This window comes from Metschnikowia bicuspidata (assembly GCF_001664035.1).
Source record: "Metschnikowia bicuspidata var. bicuspidata NRRL YB-4993 chromosome Unknown METBIscaffold_6, whole genome shotgun sequence".
NCBI classification, from domain to species: domain Eukaryota; kingdom Fungi; phylum Ascomycota; class Pichiomycetes; order Serinales; family Metschnikowiaceae; genus Metschnikowia; species Metschnikowia bicuspidata.
In genome coordinates, this window is record NW_017387736.1 from 57912 (window position 1) to 79191 (window position 21280).

At 46.8% G+C, this 21280-nt stretch overlaps 11 protein-coding genes and 2 non-coding genes across 13 annotated transcripts; 7 read left to right on the forward strand and 6 right to left on the reverse strand.

Annotated features, from left to right (window-relative positions):
* The first annotated feature begins 10 nt into the window (after positions 1-10).
* Positions 11-1011, forward strand: METBIDRAFT_214098 (uncharacterized protein). The gene has a single exon (XM_018855070.1). It carries the CDS (start codon positions 25-27, stop codon positions 727-729), a length of 705 nt encoding a protein of 234 aa, XP_018709966.1. The 5' UTR covers positions 11-24; the 3' UTR covers positions 730-1011.
* Positions 862-932, reverse strand: METBIDRAFT_t217. The gene has a single exon. It is a non-coding gene; the product is annotated as a tRNA-Gln (tRNA).
* A 610-nt stretch (positions 1012-1621) lies between the features above and the next one.
* Positions 1622-2602, forward strand: PPH3 (phosphoprotein phosphatase PP4 catalytic subunit; the record flags this gene model as incomplete). Its single annotated transcript, XM_018859071.1, has 2 exons — positions 1622-1638; positions 1699-2602. The coding sequence occupies 2 exons, from the start codon at positions 1622-1624 to the stop codon at positions 2600-2602; spliced, it is 921 nt and encodes a 306-aa protein (XP_018709967.1).
* A 1722-nt stretch (positions 2603-4324) lies between these two features.
* KRE1 (Kre1p) lies at positions 4325-5051 on the forward strand. Its single transcript, XM_018855069.1, has one exon. It carries the CDS (start codon positions 4466-4468, stop codon positions 4844-4846), a length of 381 nt encoding a protein of 126 aa, XP_018709968.1. The 5' UTR covers positions 4325-4465; the 3' UTR covers positions 4847-5051.
* Positions 5052-6119: 1068 nt separating this feature from the next.
* On the forward strand, positions 6120-6527 carry METBIDRAFT_26468 (uncharacterized protein; the record flags this gene model as incomplete). The annotated part of the gene is made up of 2 exons (XM_018855316.1): positions 6120-6158; positions 6231-6527. Coding segments are annotated over 2 exons (336 nt in total), but the record flags the coding sequence as incomplete, so codon positions are not given.
* Positions 6528-7259: 732 nt separating this feature from the next.
* RPS30 (40S ribosomal protein eS30) lies at positions 7260-7442 on the forward strand (the record flags this gene model as incomplete). Its single annotated transcript, XM_018857991.1, has 1 exon — positions 7260-7442. A coding segment is annotated over one exon (183 nt), but the record flags the coding sequence as incomplete, so codon positions are not given.
* A 61-nt stretch (positions 7443-7503) lies between these two features.
* Positions 7504-8815, reverse strand: METBIDRAFT_33136 (S-adenosylmethionine-dependent methyltransferase). The gene has a single exon (XM_018856235.1). It carries the CDS (start codon positions 8665-8667, stop codon positions 7873-7875), a length of 795 nt encoding a protein of 264 aa, XP_018709971.1. The 5' UTR covers positions 8668-8815; the 3' UTR covers positions 7504-7872.
* A 102-nt stretch (positions 8816-8917) lies between these two features.
* On the reverse strand, positions 8918-8999 carry METBIDRAFT_t216. The gene has a single exon. It is a non-coding gene; the product is annotated as a tRNA-Ser (tRNA).
* Positions 9000-9488: 489 nt separating this feature from the next.
* METBIDRAFT_73442 (uncharacterized protein) lies at positions 9489-11211 on the forward strand (the record flags this gene model as incomplete). The annotated part of the gene is made up of 1 exon (XM_018858414.1): positions 9489-11211. The coding sequence occupies one exon, from the start codon at positions 9489-9491 to the stop codon at positions 10767-10769; it is 1281 nt and encodes a 426-aa protein (XP_018709972.1). The 3' UTR covers positions 10770-11211.
* Positions 11212-11470: 259 nt separating this feature from the next.
* On the forward strand, positions 11471-13171 carry METBIDRAFT_46193 (uncharacterized protein; the record flags this gene model as incomplete). The annotated part of the gene is made up of 1 exon (XM_018858003.1): positions 11471-13171. The coding sequence occupies one exon, from the start codon at positions 11471-11473 to the stop codon at positions 13169-13171; it is 1701 nt and encodes a 566-aa protein (XP_018709973.1).
* A 24-nt stretch (positions 13172-13195) lies between these two features.
* On the reverse strand, positions 13196-14332 carry METBIDRAFT_46247 (GTPase; the record flags this gene model as incomplete). Its single annotated transcript, XM_018858016.1, has 1 exon — positions 13196-14332. One exon carries the CDS (start codon positions 14330-14332, stop codon positions 13196-13198), a length of 1137 nt encoding a protein of 378 aa, XP_018709974.1.
* A 976-nt stretch (positions 14333-15308) lies between these two features.
* METBIDRAFT_33141 (uncharacterized protein) lies at positions 15309-16604 on the reverse strand. The gene is made up of 2 exons (XM_018856236.1): positions 16419-16604; positions 15309-16320 (listed from the first exon to the last, which is right to left on the reverse strand). Exons 1-2 carry the CDS (start codon positions 16574-16576, stop codon positions 15705-15707), a joined length of 774 nt encoding a protein of 257 aa, XP_018709975.1. The 5' UTR covers positions 16577-16604; the 3' UTR covers positions 15309-15704.
* Positions 16605-17219: 615 nt separating this feature from the next.
* METBIDRAFT_230489 (uncharacterized protein) lies at positions 17220-18630 on the reverse strand (the record flags this gene model as incomplete). The annotated part of the gene is made up of 1 exon (XM_018855252.1): positions 17220-18630. A coding segment is annotated over one exon (1322 nt), but the record flags the coding sequence as incomplete, so codon positions are not given.
* Between the last annotated feature and the right edge of the window lie 2650 nt (positions 18631-21280).

Here is a 21280-nt window from a genome sequence, read left to right on the forward strand (position 1 = left end):
CAAATATTTGAGCTTGAGTTCAACATGAAAGAATCGTGGTTTTACTTGTTCAGTCGCCCAATTCAATTGGCTCCACTTCCTGCAGTGATATGGGGCGGTATTGTTTATGGCGCCCAGATGATGTGGCTTTCGCTCATGGCCACGACACAATCGGAGATTTTCGAGACATACTATGGCTTCTCCACCTCTTCTACAGGTCTTACCAACTTGGCTCCATTGGCTGGCTGCTTGATTGGCATGGTCTATGGAGGACGATTTGTGGACTGGCTCGCGGTTTTCTTGGCCAAAAGAAACAAAGGAGTTCTTGAGGCCGAGTTCAGACTCTACGCCATGTGGTTTCCTACTTTGATCAACGCAGCAGGTGTGCTCGCTTATGGTCTTGGTGCAAACAGCAAGGCTCCGTGGGCCATACCGGTTATTGTGGGCCAAGGTTTTCTTGGGTTCTCCATGACCTCTACAGGCCCGATCTGTTTAACGTACGCTATCGAATGTTATCCTGAATTGTCTTCTGAGGCATTGGTGTTGATGTTGTTCGTTAGAAACATGATAGGCATGGGTTTCACATGGGGTATCCAGGCTTGGTTAGAAAGAGATGGACTTGTCACGACAACCTGGTTAATGTTTATGTTATCGCTTATTATCAACGGGTTTGCGATCTTCTTTATAATTTGGGGGAAGAAGTGGCGCAAAATGACAAAGGAATACTACTTGAGAATTGCCAATAAATAGAATGGTATCCTACTACAGCTACAAAGATACGAATAAGTGCATATATATCATTCGAGAGCAGGGCGGTGACATGAACTAAGAGTCTGAACCCCAGATTAACACAGTCAAAGATAGGGTAGTAGACAAAAAGATAGGTCATACCGGGGTTCGAACCCGGGTTACCGGAATCAGAATCCGAGGTGATACCACTACACTATACGACCTTATTGATGGCTACATCTGAGTGGAAGAAACAAACATAGTAGGTTGAATACTGAACGTGAACGTAACAAATTCAGAAGGAGAATATAGGGAAGTTGCCATTGTTCTGCTCTTCCGAAAAAGCGCATCCAGTGAAGAAGGCTTTGAAAACAAAAAAATGAAACCCGCGTTGATGGTATTGAAATGGGATATTTGTGTAAGAGACTGACCTTTTCCCCAAATCCTGGGCAGACCGCAATTTCGATTTTTGGTCGGCTCCTACATCTTATCCCAGTTAATGGGACGCGGCTAAAGGTGTTCCGTCACCGCTTCAAATACGATTTGTTCCCATGGCACAGTAAATCAGCAGTCATTTTCTTGAAATGTTTCGTCACGTCAATCAGTTGAATCCACAGCAAGTTTCGCCGGATTCGAAAAATGTCTCACAATTGAATAAGACAGATGTCATAGGCACCAATTCCGCTGCGCGCAAGATTCGGCGGGTTTTCATGTTTGTATGCACCACCAACACGCGCCCGGCCTCAGCTTCACGTATCTCAGTCTTAAATACCTTCATTGATAGCAGACCAAATTTATGGCTCAGCTAGACCAGAGCAGCCCTTATATCTAAACACCAAAAAAAACGCCTTTGTCTTGGACGATAGCTGTGGGAGTTCCTAAACCGACTTTCAATCACGGGACTTTCTGAGTCATGTTGGACCTCGATACGTATGTTCTGATTCAAGCTTCCCGCCAATCGCCCAGACCCAACAACTAACCCCCCTTCAGAACGCTAGACAACATTAAGAACTGCCGACCAATCCTGGAAGACCACGTGCAGGAAATATGCAGCAAGGTGATCGAGATCATCGTCGAGGAGGCCAATATTCAGCAGGTGCACACGCCAGTGACTATTTGTGGCGACATCCACGGCCAGTTGCACGACATGATCACGCTTTTTAAGACCGGCGGCGAGTGCCCCGCTACCCAGTACCTTTTTTTGGGTGACTTTGTCGACCGTGGCTTCTATTCGCTCGAAAGTTTGCTTCTTCTCCTCACACTCAAAATCCGGTATCCGGACCGCATCACATTGATAAGGGGCAACCACGAGTCGCGGCAAATCACCACCGTGTACGGCTTCTACGACGAGTGCTTGCGGAAATACGGAAGCGTGAATGTGTGGAGGTACTGTTGCGAAGTGTTTGACTATATATCCTTGGGCGCCGTGGTGGGCGGTCCAGGCGGTGTTTTCTGTGTGCACGGCGGGCTATCTCCGGACGTAGACACTGTAGACGAAATCCGCAAATTGGACCGCAAGCAGGAGGTGCCACACGAGGGCGCCATGTGTGACTTGCTTTGGTCAGACCCCGAGGACGTGTCTGCCTGGGCAGTTTCGCCGCGAGGCGCCGGTTACCTATTTGGCGAAAACGAGGTCAGCCAGTTCTGTTATACCAACAACATTTCGCTCATCGCGCGGGCGCACCAGCTTGTAATGGAGGGGTATAAGGAGATGTTTAACGAGACGTTAGTCACGGTGTGGTCTGCACCTAACTACTGTTACCGGTGCGGCAATGTGGCTTCGATTCTCACCATCAGCGACGACATGCTGCGACAGTACAAGGTGTTTGAGGCGGTGAACCAGGACATGAGCCAGGTGCCGATGAGAAAGCCGGCAGTGGATTACTTCATATGACGAGAGACCTGGAGTGTAATGCGCTAATTCTAGCTTTGTATCTGAACAAGGAGGAAAAAAGAAGTTCAGGAGGCCTTTTTGATGCATGGTACCGGTTGAAGGTGAGCCGTGCGAAATCAGAGCCTGCCAAGGTGCACTGTATCATGCTCCATCGAGGAGCTTGGAGAATACACGGCGGCCGCTGTTCTTTCGTCTTTGATTTCCTTGCAATTATCTCGACCAACACTACCTGCACCAATGCCGGAACGCGGGGACTGACACTCGAGAAAGTGTTCGCTGAGCTTGCCGTCTCACGGGTGTGCCACAGGTTTACCCGCTGCTACAGACTGGGGCACGTATCTAGATGAAGCTGGAGACTGGTCAAACTCGGCGCAGGGAATTAGTGTAATGTAGTATTTCTGCTTCGAAAGTGACAACTATTGGACTTTGTGTAGAGTCGGTTAGCTCAGAGTGCTGCAGAGTTTATGATAACAAACTCCTTGAGCTGCGAGTACCCTTACATCAGAAAAGGGTACAGTTCCTTGACAGTAAAGTCATGGGGAGTGGCAATATTACGACATAGATACGCACACGGTGTATGGGTGACACGTGACACCGGGTAGGGAGATCTGGCATTCTTATCAGTGCTTAATTAAATCTACATGCTTTGGGACTGTAAACTACATCAATACCTATCTTGCTGACCCTTCAGAAACGCCAGCTGGCGCCAAGCGGCGAAAGCCTCCTATACTCAGCAAATCAGGAAAGTAGAGACGAGCAATTTGACGTACTGCATATATGGTAGGGATTTTCTTGGGACAAAGGATGTGGACTGATCCAAGTCAACGAGGGGTTGTTTAGAGCCAACTTAACTTACGAGACTAGCGCCATCATGACTGGTGCTCTTCAACATAGAATTGGTCTTAAGATCTGAGCCTAGCGTATTTAGAGACTAGTCGGATGTCGCATTCTTGCTACACGCCTCTTGCGTTTTTCTTGATTCAAAAACTGCTTGCCCCCTCTTGCAGGGGCAAACTCTGCATAGGAGTTGTAATTGTATGTACAGGAAAATGTGCATGAAAATACGGTTTTGTCGCTAGTGGGATTGTCCCCCAAGAACTCTCATCTGCATCCAGCTTCCAATTGATTCTCAAAATATACCAGTCGGTGTGTCTTTGGGCTGATTGATATTGGCTCATCTTTTTCAACTGCGTCCACGGAACTTGCGGGATTAAGGAGGATCTGAATATGCGCCATGTGCGACAAGGCTCATACAAGATACTTCTGACACATCCAACATGACGCAGCCAAGTGGTACCCAATGTGTACCAATTGTTGTGCGCTGACCTCTGACTCTGTACTCAACATAACATCTATAAATGGCTACTGATATGAAACCAAGGACAATTAGCCCACGCAACCCGACCAATTGGCCGTCCGTGTCTCAGCCGCAGGACACCTGCATAAGTCAAGCATCTAACGCAGATTACTTGGTAAAGCACTCCGGCACACGGCTTGTTTTCATAGCCGAGGACTGCAACAAGCGTCGAGGGATGCATGCCACAGTATTTATAGGCATCGAGGTTTCCGCCAGGTGCTAGAGAGCCCAAGGGCTAAGAAAAAAACTCTTTATTGTAGAGTATCTCAAGAAGAAGAAACCTAGCTGTCTCTGGCCAGCTACTTTACGCCTTCAATACTGGACCCACCCATCTATATCAGATCCTCCCATCTATTTCAGATCCTCCCATCTATATCAGATCCTCTCATCTATATCAGACCCCCATCTATATTCTCCCATCCAAACTCCCATCCTTGCACCACCGCCATAGGGCCAACCACTACACAGACCATATACATCAAACGTTGTTCCACATCTCCCTCATCATGCATTTTCTCCACATTTTCACCCTTATTTTTGCATCTTTAGTGGCCGCAACATCCTCGTCATCCTCATCATACACTACATCTACAACAGCGGCCACCACCACATTGGTGTGGGTCACAGGCACCAACAGTAATGGGGTCACCGTCACCACGCAATCTGCATACACCCAACAATTCACTAGTTTTTACACGTCAGTTGCTCTGCCTTCCTCTGGGTCGATCGGTATTGGAACCGAGTCCGGAACCGTTGGAGTGATCAGAACATATTCGTACACTACGATCAATGGCGCCGATGGAATGGTTGCTGGCAGACCGACGGGAATTTTTATCACTAGCATAGCGCCGCTCCTCTCGGCCATTTTCGGTCTTTTCATGTTGTAAGTCGGTTTTTCGATTTCAGAAACGGCAAACCTCCAGACACAGCTAACGTCCTTCTTGACAATACCATCATTTAAACCGTATAGAACAATACTACAAATAATTTGCAGTCATACTAAGCAACACCTTTAGTTATGTCCATCCCTCGATAGCTTGTTTCCAAACAACTGTGCAAGCCTTGTTTTCTGACTCAGAGAAGCGATGGCAATTGTGACGTAATCCCGTAACTGTCCTATATACAGAAATCACTTTTGGCCTGTACAATACACAAGCGCCACGCATATCAGCATACACATGCTATTCCTGCTCCGAAAGGCGGGCACTCATGAACTTGACAGGGCCCTCCATATCATATGCGGCGTTTGAATTGCGTGTAGGGTAAGTTTCATATTTGACATGCTTCAGAAAAGGAATGCTCTTTCATCTTTTAGCAATTGAAACCAGCAGTTCTGCCTCTGGAGACGGGGTCATATCCCATGCCTTTCTTTTTAGTTGGCATTCTAACGTTTGTAGAAGCAGCTCTTATACCCTTGTTGGTTTGTATCACGAATTGCACAATACAAGGCACGCAACAGAGGAAAATGTGTCATCAGAATGTCAGACGATCATAGAGCTGACCCGGCGAATAAAGCCAAGAAAACCAACCCGCAACAATGTCAACTTGAGCAGCTATAACTTTTTGGAACTCCGGTAATAGTCTTGCCTCTGCTTGTGAAACTTGTGAGTCCAGATTTGACCGGAGTGATCTCGCTTCTAAGAAACGAGCAAATACAGGAAATTCGATTGACGTCTGAAAAAGTTTATGTTTCGCACACAATCTCAAGCCGCACTCCAGACTACGACTCTGACAGGGATTCTATCAGCACCAAGTAAACGTTACAGAATAAATCTACGAGAAGCCTTACTAACACACCAAGGACGACATCTGTCGGGAAAGATGGTGTGAATTCCTGAACAGTTTTTTTTGTTGCACCTGCCATTCCTGCGGTATTTGCCAATATCCGAGAGCGCCCTGCCGATTTACGCTTAGCGCGATTTTACGAAGAAACCACGGCGCACTCAGGCCCACTAAATTGACGCCTTCGGTCTAACTAAACCGAACCCTAGCCCTGCTCAAATAACTGTGCCGTCTTCAAGGACTCAACGTTCAGACTTGCCTCCTGAAATCAGAATGGCTATTTCCGGCAGACCCTATCAAACCACAGACCAACTAAATACGTCTTTAGTGGATGGACCGGCCAAAAAGCCAGGTGGTCTACGGAACTGCTTTTCCTCCCTCACTCTAGATAATCATGGGGCAGTCGCCAGAGACCACGTAAGTAAACTCCTCATAAAGTGGCACGCGTCCACATGATGGCACTATCTTCCATAACTACTAACAACAAAGATGGCCAACGAGCGCACGTTTTTGGCGTGGCTACGAACATCGCTTTCACTCGTGACCATCGGTGTAGGCACAGTGCAGCTCCTCAAACTTGAAAGCGAGTCGCAGAATTTGAGCCGGTTTGCTGTGCCCTTGGGAGCCAGTTTCATAATGGTCGGAATGCTCACTTTGGTGATGGGCTCATTTCGGTACTTCCGGGTGCAATCAATGTTGCTCTCCTCGTTATATCCTGCATCGCAGTTCCTGGTGTCGGTTCTAGCAGCGGCGGTCTTTCTACTTGTGGTAGTGACTTTAGGTCTGGTGTTTGCGGCGAGGTGGCGAGGTTCACCCAACATCATAGACATTCATGCTAGCCCAGGATAAATGTGGGTCTGGCCATCTGCTCATGGCGCATTATTGCCGTATATTGGCGACTCCAACTCCACGCACTTTGTCTCTGATGAGCCCTGGTATATGACTCCAAGCCCGTGTGGGAATCACACGGGAACATCGTAAGATCGTACATATAACGCAATGCTCCAAAATCAATTTTCAATGATAGCGCCAGATTGTTTCCGGTGGCAAGATGTGTCGGCGGGGATCGAGGGCTTGTGCCCTAGCGCGCACGTGACCAGCGCATCACGGGTTTTCTCTCGCGCACGACATCAAATTTTCCCTCGCGCGCACCCAGTTAACTGATCGCCACTGCCAAAATCTACCTCCTCTTAATCCATAAACTATCAATAAATAAAAATGGTATGTGGCTACGAGAATCCTGCTGGTGTTGAGGAGACTGTTTTGCGAATGCCCGCCTTTTAGATCCGACGGCTTGGATTCCGCTTTTCGAGCTCCAGGTTCTGGGACTATCAGTGGTCTGGCCATCTGGTGCCGAAGTGCATTGGATGTCAGAAAATTTTGAATCGCAGAAGCCCACATTATCCACCCAAATCGTCTGTTTGATGCCATCGTCTCGAAGAATAAACCGAGGGTCCACTCTGCTACTCAACTCAGGCATCTTATTTTTTGGCCGAATGATTATACTAACTCTTTCAGGGTAAGGTTCACGGTTCCTTGGCTCGTGCCGGTAAGGTTAAGTCTCAAACTCCTAAAGTCGACAAGCAAGAAAAGCCTAAGCAACCAAAGGGTAGAGCTTACATGAGATTGTTGTACACCAAGAGATTCATCAACGTCACCTTGGTCAACGGTAAGAGAAAGGCCAACTCTAACGCTGCTTAAGCATGCTTGTTCCATAAACTTCTTTTGCGAAATCATGTATATCTAATATAACATTGGCTTATTATTGAAATGTGTTTGTGGCCGTAGAATGGCGGGTTTGACATCTGGTCTTACATGTCATGGTGCATAGAATCGTCGTATGGATGTGTGGATTAAACTCTGATGAGTTTGCAGATTACACTGCGTGTTCGAATATCTTCGTTGGAGGGTATAAGCAACAGATTCGCCCGTGAAGGGGAAAATGTAACCAGACGTCGAGCACATGGCATGTCCATGCTTTAGATCAACTACACGGTATATGCCACAGGCTAAGTTTGTGTACTTCTATTCTTTCAATGCATGTACTTCCACTCTTCATCAATAGAACAATAGAGACACAAATGTTTAGTTTGTGCCGTTTCACTAATGTACCTCACTATGAACTAAAGGTTCAGTCCCATTGCGGACGCAACTCGTAACAATACACGCGTGATCTGATCTCCACCGTCTCATCGTCTTCCTCAAACATGGGTTTCCAGTTGACTAGCTCGATAAAGTCGGCTTTGAATTGGAAGTCCTCGCACGTAGTGAAAAACTGCAAGTCGTCATTCAAAAGCCACGGACGATGAGGGCTGAATACAACCAAAGCTGTGCCGTTTTTCTTGAGCGCGTTTCTACAGTTGGACAACAACTTGCGGTGCTCTGTGTGGTTGAACACCAAGTCGGACAAAATGATCAAGTCGAATTTGGCGTCCTCGGCGATCTGCTGGGGAAGCTCGTTCTCCTTAAGACCGTCGTAGCACAACGCAGTCTCATCTTGGCCCCAAATAAAACCAGTGACCTTTACATCTGTGGACTCGGGAATTCCATCACAGTGGTCCACGTTATACTGGATGTGGGAGAGCAAATCGGGGTCTGGGTAATCGGTGCAAAGCACTTTGGACGCACCATTGATGCCACATACTAAGGAGGGCAAGCCTGCAGCGGCACCCAACTCCAAGACTTTCTTGCCCTGAACTAGCCTATCCGAGTGCTTGTCAAGATAATCGGCAGTATATTTCCCGGCATTCCAAAGCAAATGGCCCCAAAGAGGAGACTTGCCCACGAGTTTTAGCAGGATCTTGCTAGGGCCTTGTGTGTGATTTTTTCTCTCGTAGTCCACGAAATGAGAAGCGGGCGGAGGTGGACAGAAGTCCTCTGGCTCTTCGAAGAGATTGGACCCGAAGTCGGACTCGTTATCAGACATCTTGTATTTCTTGCGCAGATCTGAACAAGGTTCTTGGACAGTGCTAATGCACGTTGCAAAATAGAGATGAGACTTCGCAGTAGGTGCAGTTTACGACGCGCAGCTGCACAATCGTGTACTAATTTTACGACAGGTGGCACGAAGCAAAAAGACAGATTTCTTTTCTGCATGACCCAGTCGAATTTGGTAAATAATAACTAGAGAGAAGTGCCACACCCAACATGCGTGATTTGTAGCCAGAAAAAAATATCGACAACTGCAGGATTCGAACCTGCGCGGGCAAAGCCCAAAAGATTTCTAATCTTTCTCCTTAACCGCTCGGACAAGTTGCCTCGTATGAGGCTTGTGACCGAGTGATTTAATATCTAGACACACAAACAATAATATCACGTAAGAGACATTGGAGCAAACTAGTCATGTATTAGCTCTCTGTTCGTATTTGAGCCACCAAAAACACATTTACAGCACATTCACAACCGGTGTACCCAGGACATAGTAGATCACACGACCAAGAAGCAAAAACATTCACTTTTCGCGTCAAATTCTGGTTTCTTGCGGTGACCATCCGCTGCATGTCCTGGAGAGATCATACCGGGCCCGCCGCGTCTACTTTTTTCTAAAATATGAGACCTTAAAGCTGCCCAAGACAAAAATGAGCCACGGGTGTTATTCTCAATTAATATGTAATTGTCAAAGCACAAATAATTTCCATGTGTTTCTCCAAACTTGCGCATCTCACTGCCAATCGAAAGCGCGCATCGCGCAAGACATCAGCGAAATCAACTCGATTTACCCCGGCACAAAATCTTTCGAGGCAGCCAATGTCGAAGTATACTCTTTCACGGATCCCAAAAGATGTCCAGTACATTTTCAAAGTCTATGAGACTGCAAGCCATTCTTTTCGGCCCTTTGACGACAAATTGGTAGGCCAGTTCGTAGATAGAACGGGCCTGTACTACGAAATGTTTAACCGACGTAAGCTCCTCTCGGATGGCACAAACGGCCCGATTTTCAACAAGCAGGATTTCCCACTCGTGACACGTGATATTGTGCTGACGATATTCGAAACGCCGCTTCAGCTTGAAAAAAAACTAGACATACCCACAGACTTTCTGGCCTTGTCCGACCTGAGTCCTTTTGCTGACTTGGAACCCGTATTCAGCGATTGGCAAACCACCGTTAAGCATTTTTCCGACCACCAGGCACGCATTCTTTCACTGCTAGCGGCGCACTTCTCACCCCTCTCGGCCGTCGAGAGTCCATTGGCCCAGAAATCCATGAAGTGGTACCAGAAACTTCTTGCCAACACCCCAGTAATTTTCTTTCTCAGCCAGAATCAGAGACTCATGGCCGAGTCCAATCTTCGAGGTCTCAACCATCCGTTCGACAAGTTCAGCAGTCGCCTTGGTCAAATCTGCCGGCGGTATGTGGATGACTCAAATGTCGACAAGCGTATAAGAAACTACCACCTCACAAATCTTGTTACCACGGACATCTTCCAACTTGCGATTGCAAGCGAAGCCCGAGAAAACGCAAGTGCGGCCACCGACGGCGATGGTTTGGGGGACCGTCTTGCCGAGTTGCGTCGGCCAGACGTGGTCGGACCAAACCACGAGCCCTTTGATTTGGCAATGCTTGCCCAAGCCAAGATTAAGATTAACTTTCCTATCAGGCAGGTCGAAAGGGCGCTAAGCGGCGTGAGACATACGCTGCAGCTCCCGGAAGTCTTTCCTTACGACATACACTACAAGGATATGTACATGCTCACAATCGAGTCCCTGATCTTCCAGGATAACCACGAGGCATTGCTAGATCTCATTGCGCAACAAACTCAGTTTGACGTTTTTGCTGTACGGATTTCCAAGACACATTCTCCGCAGTTCGATCTCTCCATGACGACAGAACCGACGTCGGGACCAAGCACCGCACCCACGTACGATCAGCTTCTAGACTGGGCAGAAAAGCAGCATCACCCGTCAGAGCTGCGTCACGTGACGCAGCTTCTCGAGCGGCTCGGGCACTGGGGTTTGGTCGAGGTGGAGGAGAACGGCAGCGGTTCTGCATTTTATGTTTTCAAGGATTCGAAGCACCCCGCAAATTGAGGCAGTGACAGGACGTCTTCCGCTTCTTGTGCGTTGTTGGGGCGCTCTTCTCGTTTGGAGATTGAGCCCCAGATGGGCGAGGACATGGGTGAAGAAGACGACATTTGAAGAGGAAAAGAAGGCAGAATATCAGCACATCAACAAATCATCAGATCGACATATCATCAGATCAAGATATCATCAGATCAACAAATCACCATATCACCATATCAGCATATCACCAGATCAACATATCATCAGATCAACATATCACCAGATCACCAGATCAACAGATCAACTTATCATCGCATCCGCGCATCATCAGAAAACAATCCATCCGGCCTTCTCGCGGCCCAGTCCTACATGACACGTGACTGTCTCTGTCACCTTGACGCCAGCTCCGGTTCGGCCCCGGCTTTCCATATACTTCCATCCTATCCTGTCACGTGTCCACTGCGTGTTGCCAGAAGCCTTTCTACTGCCCGTGCGGCTTGGGTGCGTCACTGTTCAGTATACACCTGCACCAGCTTTGCCGCGCCGCAGCCCGCGCGTCCCCAGCTTTCAAAAGACAGCGAGGCCTGATTTCTTTACTACCTTGTTCTTTCTGCGCCGAAAATCTAGCCAGCGGTCTGATCAACCCGACTTTATTCCTGGTGTCTCTAAGTATGCGGTGGTCTGCTGCACGAGCGGGCCTCACACGTGTCGTGCTTCTTTGTGCGGCCATGCTATTACTCTATCTCTGGAGCACATCGGACCCTGCCTTTGCAGACAAACATGGCAGTGATTCTTTGGACTTGCCGCTCCAGCCAAACCCTGATCTGCACATTGATAGCAGGCCAGGCTGGCGCGACGAAATCACGCCGGACTTTCTCGAAATGCTCGATCGAACCACGCAGAAGTGCGGGGATTACGTCGACTACGCCACTAAACGCCACCCGCCGTTCTCTCAGGGCAAGCACCGGTACCCCTATATGCGGCCAGCGCCCAAGTGCCGCACTTTCACGTCGGCCGCGCTTGAAAAGGTGCTTGTGGACTTCAAGCGCAAGCTCAAGGACCCGGATTTGGCCAGGTTGTTGGAGAACTGCTGGCCCAACACGCTTGACACCACGATTTTGTGGCACCGCCTGGCCCTGGCACACGGCCTCGACACGCCGGAGACATTTGTCGTGACCGGTGACATCCACGCGGAGTGGCTCCGCGACTCGGCGCGCCAGCTCTCGGTTTTTCAGCCGTTGCTCAAGCACGACGAGCAACTCCGGGTTTTGGTCCGTGGTGCCATCCACACCCAGGCACATTACGTGGCCTCAGCGCCGTACTGCAACGCGTTCCACCCCCCGGCGCACTCGGGCGTGAAGAAGGGCGAGTCTGCCCGTGACCAGGTGTTCCCCCCGCCTGATTGGCGCCATGTGTTTGAGTGCAAGTACGAGATCGACTCCCTCGCGTCTTTCCTCACGTTGACCAACGAGTACCTTGAGCACACGGAGCACGACCTCCTGGTGATCTCGGGCACGTGGTTGCGGGCGTACGACAGGCTCTTGGCCGTGCTCCAGCGCGAATCCAGACCCCTGTTTGACCCCGAGTCTGGCCACGCTGCACCGTTCTACTACTCTTTCCAGAGAAACACCAACATCGGCTCCGAGACCTTGCCCTTGGGCGGCGTCGGCAACCCAGTCAACTTCCACACGGGCTTGGTGCGGTCCGCGTTCCGGCCCTCCGACGACGCCACGATCCTCCAGCTCTTCGTTCCTGGAAACGCCCACATGCTCTCGGAATTGCGCAAAACCGTCACCAATGTCTTCGACCGCATTGCCCACACGCCGGAAACGAAAAGGTACGCGGCCCTCACGCGCGCGTTCATTGGCGAAATCGAGCGCGGTCTCAAAGAGCATGCCATCGTAGACCACCCAAGGTGGGGACGCGTGTATGCGTACGAGGTGGATGGGTATGGCGGTGCGGTCTTTATGGACGACGCCAACGTGCCGTCGCTCTTATCGCTTCCCGAAATGGGCATTTGCGGACAGGACGACCCCGTGTACCACAACACGCGCAGAATGATCCTCTCGAAAGAAGGCAACCCCTACTTCCTCAAGGGCCCGTACATGGAAGGAATTGGTGGGTCGCACATTGGCATCCGCCATGCGTGGCCCATGTCGCTCTTGATGAGAATGCGCACCACGGACGACGACGAGGAGATCTTGCGCAGCTTGGACCTCGTCATGGCGTCCACTGCGGGGCTCGGCCTCATGCACGAGAGCGTCAACGTCAACGCACCCGGCGGCGGCGACTACACCCGCCCGTGGTTTGCGTGGTGCAACTCTGAGTTTGGCAAAACCATGCTCCATCTAGCCGTGCACAAGCCACACCTTATTTTCAGGGACAAGTACGCCCACAGCCCCTACGACATCGATGCGGTGTTTGCCTGAACGTGCATTCCCCAGCTATGTACCCTACTGCTTAATATACTGTGCAATGGACTCGGCCGTCTTGGAAGACGCGGTTTTGGCAGACGCCTCGAACGCCGCCTGGTACCGCGCCTGTAGGTCTGCATCCGTGCTGCCGAGCTCGCTGTTGCGGTCCTCCGGAAACGTGTACTCCCTCTGCACGTCCTCGTCGTCGTCACGCTCGACCTCGCCGTTGGTGTCGTCGTCTGCCTCCTCGTAGTCGGAAAGCACCGCGGAATCCTCGGCGTTCTGGTCCTTGATGTCCAAGTCCTTCATCAACTTGTTGAGCGACGACGCCTTGCGCTTCTTCTCGTCGTCCTCCTTCTGCTTAAGGATCCGCTCGCGCTCGGCCAAGTAGAACTCGTCGTACTCGTCCACCTTCTTGTCCACGGCATCCATGAAGTCGTCAAATCCTTCGCCAGTGTATGCGCTGCAGCCCACCACGTCGAGCTGCGAATAGAACTCCTCGAGCATAAGAGACATGGAATTGACCAAGCTGCTCATGTACCCTGAAGACGTGCCGTCCTCGCCGTTCAAGTCCTGGTCCTTGGCCAAGGCCATCTGGAACAGCTCGAAGTCCTGCATCCACTCCTTGGCAAAATCGGCCTTCTGGACGTCCGTCTTGTTGAACACAATGATCATGGGCAACTTGGTCTTATACAAGATCGAGCACGCGTACAACATGTTGGAAATGAAGGTGGTGGGCGACGCCGTCCGCGGCGTGTCCACAATATACGCTATCACCGTGGGGAAAGTGGACGCGAACGCCTCCGTGATGATGGCGCCCGAGGCCGACCACACAAAACACTCGATTTGCCCGGGCGTGTCGATGATGACGTTTTTGTACTGGTCGGACTTCTTCTCCACGAGCCCGATCACCTGGTCGATCTTGGTGGAGAAAAGATTCAAGGACGTGACAATGGCTCCGTTCGGCCCCAAGTTGTACTTCTCCATAACCTTCTTGTACTTCACCGAATCCCGGATATCAATGTTGGCGCCGAAAGGCACTTTCAAAACGGCAGGGTCAAGATTTATGGCGTATGGCGGGGTTTTTTTGGCGTGGAGATGCGAGTTGAGTCTCTGCATGAACGTGGACTTGCCGGACCCGGCCATGCCGATACAGATGATCGTTGTGGGCGCCATAATAAATGCACTGCTTCTTTGTGAGGTGGTGTACGTGTATGTATTTTTCAAGGAAACACGGGTGTTTCACGTGTGTTGCAGAGTTTTTCAGCTGTTGTCTTGGCGTATTAGTAAGGTGAAAGGAGATGAGCTCTCACGCGAGATGCTCATGGAGGCCAGTGGTCAGGTAGTCTGTGCAGGCCGACCAGATGCTGGGGCATATGACGACATGGTGCCACATACAAGTAGCGTAATGGGTGGTTCTTGTTTTTTTTTCTGGGAATTTTCATGTCTGTTTCCGGATGACTAGATTTGCGACTTCATTTCTTCCAGCTATTTTGTGAAGCGACAATGGTGTGAAACTCCGCACTCCTGTCACGTCGTGACTTTATGACTACTAGGAGTCTCGTACACTATCAATACAAGGATATAAGGGATTTGCTATTCTATATGTGACTGGTATTTCAAAAGCAGCTTTACTGAAAAGAGAAGCGATCATAGATTATCAAAGACCAACAGCTTGGACTGTAAAGCTTAGCAGCTCAAAGAATCTCTCGTACGACACCGCCAAATTCTATGTAATTTTTTTGCTCAAAAGAGCAAAGTGCTCCCCGAAATCGTTTCTTTTTCTAATGCATCTTGTACTTTTTTGAGTTTCGGAAGTCGGGAAGAAGCATAGTTGAAAAGAAATGGCAAAAAGCGTAAACTGCGCATTAAGCACAGTAACTAAAGAAGAAAGACTCTTGACAAGTCAAGCATACGCAGATTCAAAATCACCCTGCTATACACTCAATGTCTTACAGAATTAAAGTAGCCTTTGTGCCAATAATATACTCTATTTATGTTCACGTGTCAATGGCGAGCTAATGATCCCATCCGCTTACTTGAAGCATCAGGTGCATTGTCAGGTAATCAGAACTCAATCTAAGATTCGACACTTGACCGCAGTTTGCTCTGAAGACGTTTTGTCCTCTCACACATCCAATCTGGAAGCTGGCCCGAGTGGACAGATCTTTAGTCATCACAATGAACGAATGTTCTTCTCATATACAGTAGTTCTGGGTACTGAGAACGATACATCAGCGAGACATGGGATCGCAGAATGTTTCTGGACTCTTGAGAAATTCTATAAGTCAAAAAGCAGTACGCCCTATATACTCCACACTTAGAGATATCACGAAGCTCAAGGCCAACAGTTTAATGCAGACGCCTCGTGAGAAAGCCTACAGATCTTCAGCCGTTTCCGAATATATATTTGAAGATACATGTGCATAGAGCTCAACATGCATATGGGGGCCTCCATCATTGCTCTATTCGTTGCTTTCAACGCCCTAGAAAGAAACAGGGCCTTCACTCGATGTATAGCATAAAATTATTATCGAAACATTCCATCTTAAGAGTCATATTTTTCCAAGATTCTCTGCGTAATTCCTGCAAGGACGTACTCGTGGTCCAAAATCTGGATGCTTTCTGCCTCAGCTTTGAACACTTTCTCTACTTTTGGGCCGCCTGCACCTCCAAGATTTGGCATGACTTGCTGCTGTTGTTGTTGCTGTGCTACTATATCACGTGCTGCCTTTGGATCGGCCATAAGGAGTGAGTAAATGGGCCGGAGACCAAACAAATTAACAAAGTACCACGAGATCGCCGACACGTACCGCGGATCCAAATTAGGTGTGTTGACTCCGTTCTGAAGCATGCTCTTAAATCCATCGGTAAGCGGAAATGGGAGTTTCATCACAACTGACCCGACAAAAAAATAATTGACCCACCCCATGATCAATGTTTGTGGTACATAGCTCATGATATTGCCTTTGGCCATATTCATTAACGCGTCGTTGGTGGTCGGGTCCACAAGCGGATTAGCCAGTTTATTAGGCTCTTCTACTTTTTCCCAGAAATCTGTGCTTCGGAGGCTTTTGATAAGGTATTGTTGCCGTGTCTCAAATTCGGATGAAGTCAAAATTCCGGCGTTGGTTTTGAACGCAATAGCCCGCTTGAGAAAATCCCTAGAACGGTCAGTATATGTTGGAAAATTAACATTGTATTTTCTGAAAACTCAGGCAACACTTAGGCCCATCCGTTTTATTTAGATCATCTGACATACTGTTCTCTGGCGGCTTTGACTGGAAGTGCCTTGCGCTTCAGAGTGAGAAGGAAAGTGATATTGGAGCGCAAAATTCCGACCAAGACCATAGCCACTGAAATCGGGAGAAGCATCCACCATTTCAATTGCGGGTCTAGCAAAAGTGTTTCCGTTCCCATGATCTTTACCAGCAGGCTTGAAATAGTGATAGTCTGAGCAGTCTCTGATTATGTTTATGAGACGAGCCCTGTGCAGGCATGAAAAGGTATTGGTGCTTGAATATTAAGACTGATAAAACTAGGAAGGGGTTAATAAAATCAACCTTTGCTTCCTGACAAAATATTGCAAAGCATGATTTGTTTCCTGGAAAAAAAAGAGAAAGATTCTTGGGACCGTCTGGGGTTGTCGCATGATCAGCTGCTACATCTCTTAGAGCAATGTCGGTGTAGAATGCCTGTGATGAGACAAGAAAGCGCCCCAAAGCAAGAAACAAGGTAAAAGAAAAAATATTTGAAATTATTGAACTGGTGGTGGGGCTACGAACTAAATGAAAACCCTGAGCTTCTAGAGCGTAATATGACCGCGGCAGGTTTTGTACTTTGTAGGATATACTTCAGGTTTAAAATCTTGTTTCCGGCATTTTTAGTCTGCAATAAATTTTTCCCATTCAGGTCTCATAGTTTCTTTGTGATAAGGTCATTGTGTGAAGAAAGGTGTATCCTTCATGTTCTGGCATGCTTTTGATTCGGGTTTGTTTGACTTTTTATAAACATGAATAATCGTGATCTTCAATTTTGTTTTCTCTTTTTTGTCTATATCAGTCAGATGGGCCGAATATCCAGAAAAGCTTTCAATTATTCTTCGCCAATAAATCCAAATTTCTCGCAATGTCTTTGCTACTACAGCAATTTTTAGGGTGAGCAATTATTTTCATTCAATATTTTCGCATCTGTAATCACGTCATGTAGTCTTTCAATTATCATATCGACGGTTTCACTCGAGGCAATCAATGCTTGAAGGCTCTGACTCATAATATCCTTAAAGTCTTCAAAGTCAAGATTGTAGTGCCATAATGTTTTCTTTTTATACTCGTCTACTCCAGCGTATTTATGAACATCTGTCGAGCAAAAGAATATTTCCGAAGAATTTCGCTCATAAAATCGATAATAGCTTTCTAATACCTTGTCTCTCATGATGCTGATCTTGGCAACTGTATCCGTGATTCTTGAGACTCGGAGATTGAACCAAGTCTCGAGAAAAGCCAAATCGCATTGAATCTTTTCCATATGGATGCATATTTCAGTAACTTTGGAGCTACTCCTTTCCATTTTCTCCTCCCAGAATTTCACGTCTGTTTCTTTTGGGTTTTTCAAATGTTCGTAGATGATCAGAAGTTCATTGCTAGATCCCAATCCCAAAGATAAGAGCTCACCGAATGTATTTCGAATTGACAAAATATCGCCGAGAAATCCTTGGATCTTGATGTTGCATGGAACTACCACAATTTTGAGTATGTGCCCGAAGATATACCGATAGTTATCGACAATTTCCTTCAAAATAATAGATGCTGAGTCACTCTCGACTCTAAAATTTATATCATTGATGACCCTGAATATATCGGTAGACTCCAAAGTGCTCGTGGGGTGACTGCTATGGTAGTTCTCTGGGAAGTGAAAATATTGAGAGTCTGAAGAGCAAGGTTTTTGTTGCATCGCCGGTGGCTCATTGGATTGCATCCCTGACACAATGTCAGTTTCTTCTTGAAACTGAAGAAGCAAAAGCTTTGCTCTGGTCCATACCGGGGTACTTCTAAGGTTTTTTCTGCTTTCCCTTCTCGGAGAGAATTCTCGACCTTGATCTTCTCCTCCCTCAACTGCAAGAAGATACTTGTCAATATCTCGGACATATTCCTGGTCTACCTCGCCAAGGTGTACTCCTGGTTCCGTGTTCAGGGATTTTTGATTTTCGAACAGAAATTCAACATGAGAGCCATTTCTCAGGTTTTGATTTACAAAATGTCTTTTATTTGAAGCGTCTTTTAGGTTCAGCATACTCGTTCTAAAGCAATTGTTCCTTGATGGGCAGTTCTTTTGATTATTTTTTTTTTCGTAACTTTTTTTGGTGTTTACAGTTTCAAATACCGACTTGATTAATGTTTGGAACTGACCATATGTCTGTGATTTAGAGGCGAGAATTCTGATACAAAAGGGATTGAGACTGAGGTGCGGCCCTGAAGAGTGTTCCTGGTATACTGTCTTTCGCAGCCACTGATTAGTGGTGCGTCATTCTGGTCCAGCCAGTACCCAAACTAAAAGGTGGTGTCCAATCTTATTTAAATAGGAGACCAGCCCAGCTAATATATCATGGCGCATATGTACAAATACCTCAGGAATTTTATGATGCGTGTAATTCTTTGTGCGAAAGTATTATAAAGACGATTGGTCCGAGAAGCGATCGACAGGACAACTCACATATCCTATCATTACGGTAATTTAAAATAGAACACATATAACAAAGACAAGTAAATAAGGATTGGGCAAATTGGGATGACTAGTAAAGATATTTGGAGGGGGGGGGGTTAAAGTGGGGCACTCGACCCATGACGACGGGTCTTGGTTGTCATACATGGTGTGACAAAGCATCTCATTTCAGAAACATTACACTGACCGAAAAACAATTAAGCCCTAGTTTATCACAAGTGTTCGTCTCTTCAGCTCGATACGTGTAAAATTTTGTTAGGGAAGTTAAAACTCTTCAAATTCATACCAGACAGGAACCGTCTAAAATCGCAGTTCACGAGACAGGAATCGTCTAGTATTTTTGGATGATAAAAGACAAAACGGATATGTTATGTTCCCGACTATTTTTTGGACAGGCTTGAAAAGCTTTGAGTGATCTATTTCAGGATATTCTCGCTGAAATACTTTTCGAGTACAGTATCATTTAGATTTTTAGAGAAATAGAACTTGGCCTACCCTTCGTTCTTTTATCAAATACTACATTATGTACTCACCCTTGGCAGGCGAAGCAAGAAGACGGAAACCGTCAAGAAACACAGACTTTTGGCATGAGCAAAATCAAGATTCCGAATTTCCAGAGACCACAATAGTGGACGACAGCGATCAAACATCAGAAGATATCTCAAAAAACAGCGACCCCATCATCTCGCACCTCTACGCTAATATTTGCAGTGAACAAGGCGACACCGAATTGGATACATCAGAACATAAATTAAAGAGCAATAGGAAAGTGATTCGTGCAGCAAAAAATTTGTTTGGAAGAATTGGAAAAATATTTTCACGCCCGGCTGTCAGTTAGAAGGGCATTCTACATACAATACAAAGGGTCAGTATTTGGGGTCACCGCGTTCAATTGACAGGGATAGAAATGAAATCCTTGGGATCTTATTTCTTTGGATAAGGACCTCATTATTTGTTTTTTTCAAAATTGAAACTGATTTGTAATTTACACTGACTACAGAACTCTTCAGCTGCCTCTTTTGCCATGACAAAGACTATAACAAAATAACTCAGAACTATGACAAGATTGAACCTGTAGGAGCTAATAGATGAGTGAACTTAGGCTGACATACATGATTATTTGGCTTATAAGAGTACATAGACATAGACACAATTATAAGTTTCCTCCTCCATTATTAGTCTGATAAATGAAACAATGTTCTATCGTTATGATCCAGAAAATTATTTGGGAATGTACACCTTCTAAATATACAAAAGCTATCACAAATATATCCTCCAGTGTTATTTTTCAATAAAATCATCTGATCAAAACCCGTTTTACAATAATAATTGAAACCTCCCACATTTCCCCCGATATGTACCTAGTGTCAAACTTAGGCCTGTCCACTTCTGTCAGTAGTACGGCCTGGACAGTCTTTTTTGACGAGTTCGTTTGATTAAGAATTTTTGTTTAAAGAACATCATATTATAGGGTGTCATTGTAGGGATGTAAAACCTCCCCACTAAACTCTAAAGAAAAAATACATAATAGATCGCAACATTGACTCAAGTGAGAAGGCCCGAGCACCAATTCACGAAATCTCCCAAAGAGGATGTGACTCCTCTCAAAAAGACGTCTGCCCATAACCAATGTCAGCCACTTGAAAAAATTAGCTAAATTTCACCGCCCCATAGGATGTGTTTTCCTAAGGGCCCGTGACCATAGTTCATTTGACAACGCGGCAAGACGTACATTTGTCTTTGCCTCCTGGTCCCTAAGCAGATAAATCCTACAACCGACTTTAACAAACGAATTGAGGATTCTTAGATTTTCAAAGGAAGAACCCAAAGGAGCGAACATCTTCCTTAAGTGCATTGGAGCTTGAAAGCCGATTGTTTGCCACCCGAAATGCAAACTCTCACACTTATTGTAGAGGTGGGTTAACTTCTGATCGTTATAGCAGTGTTTGACAAAACTATACAAGAATATAGGTAGAAAAGCCTTCACACAGCTCCCAGATGCGTACAAAGGCATGTGCTTGTTTCCAAATCGGATTCTATTTTTTTTAAAGAAACCTGTGTTTTGAAGGATATCGCTGCCCCGAGACAGGGGCGAAAACTATACACTATAGAACACATTAACAGGCTATCAGATGTGCAAGATATACCTTGTTTCGGGAAGGAAAAACCCATCGTCGTTTTATGGACCCAACGCCCCATACCCCGTACACACCCATCTTTTTTTGTATGATCCGGGCTACGAACCCGACTTTGTTTCATATGTTAAACTGTTTTTTGGTAGATCTATCTGATTAAAGGGGCAAAACTATATGAATAATATATATAAAAAACCTTTAACCAGCTCCCAGCTACATACCAAGTATCTTTTTTTTTTTTTTTTGGTAGATTCATCTGATTAAAGGA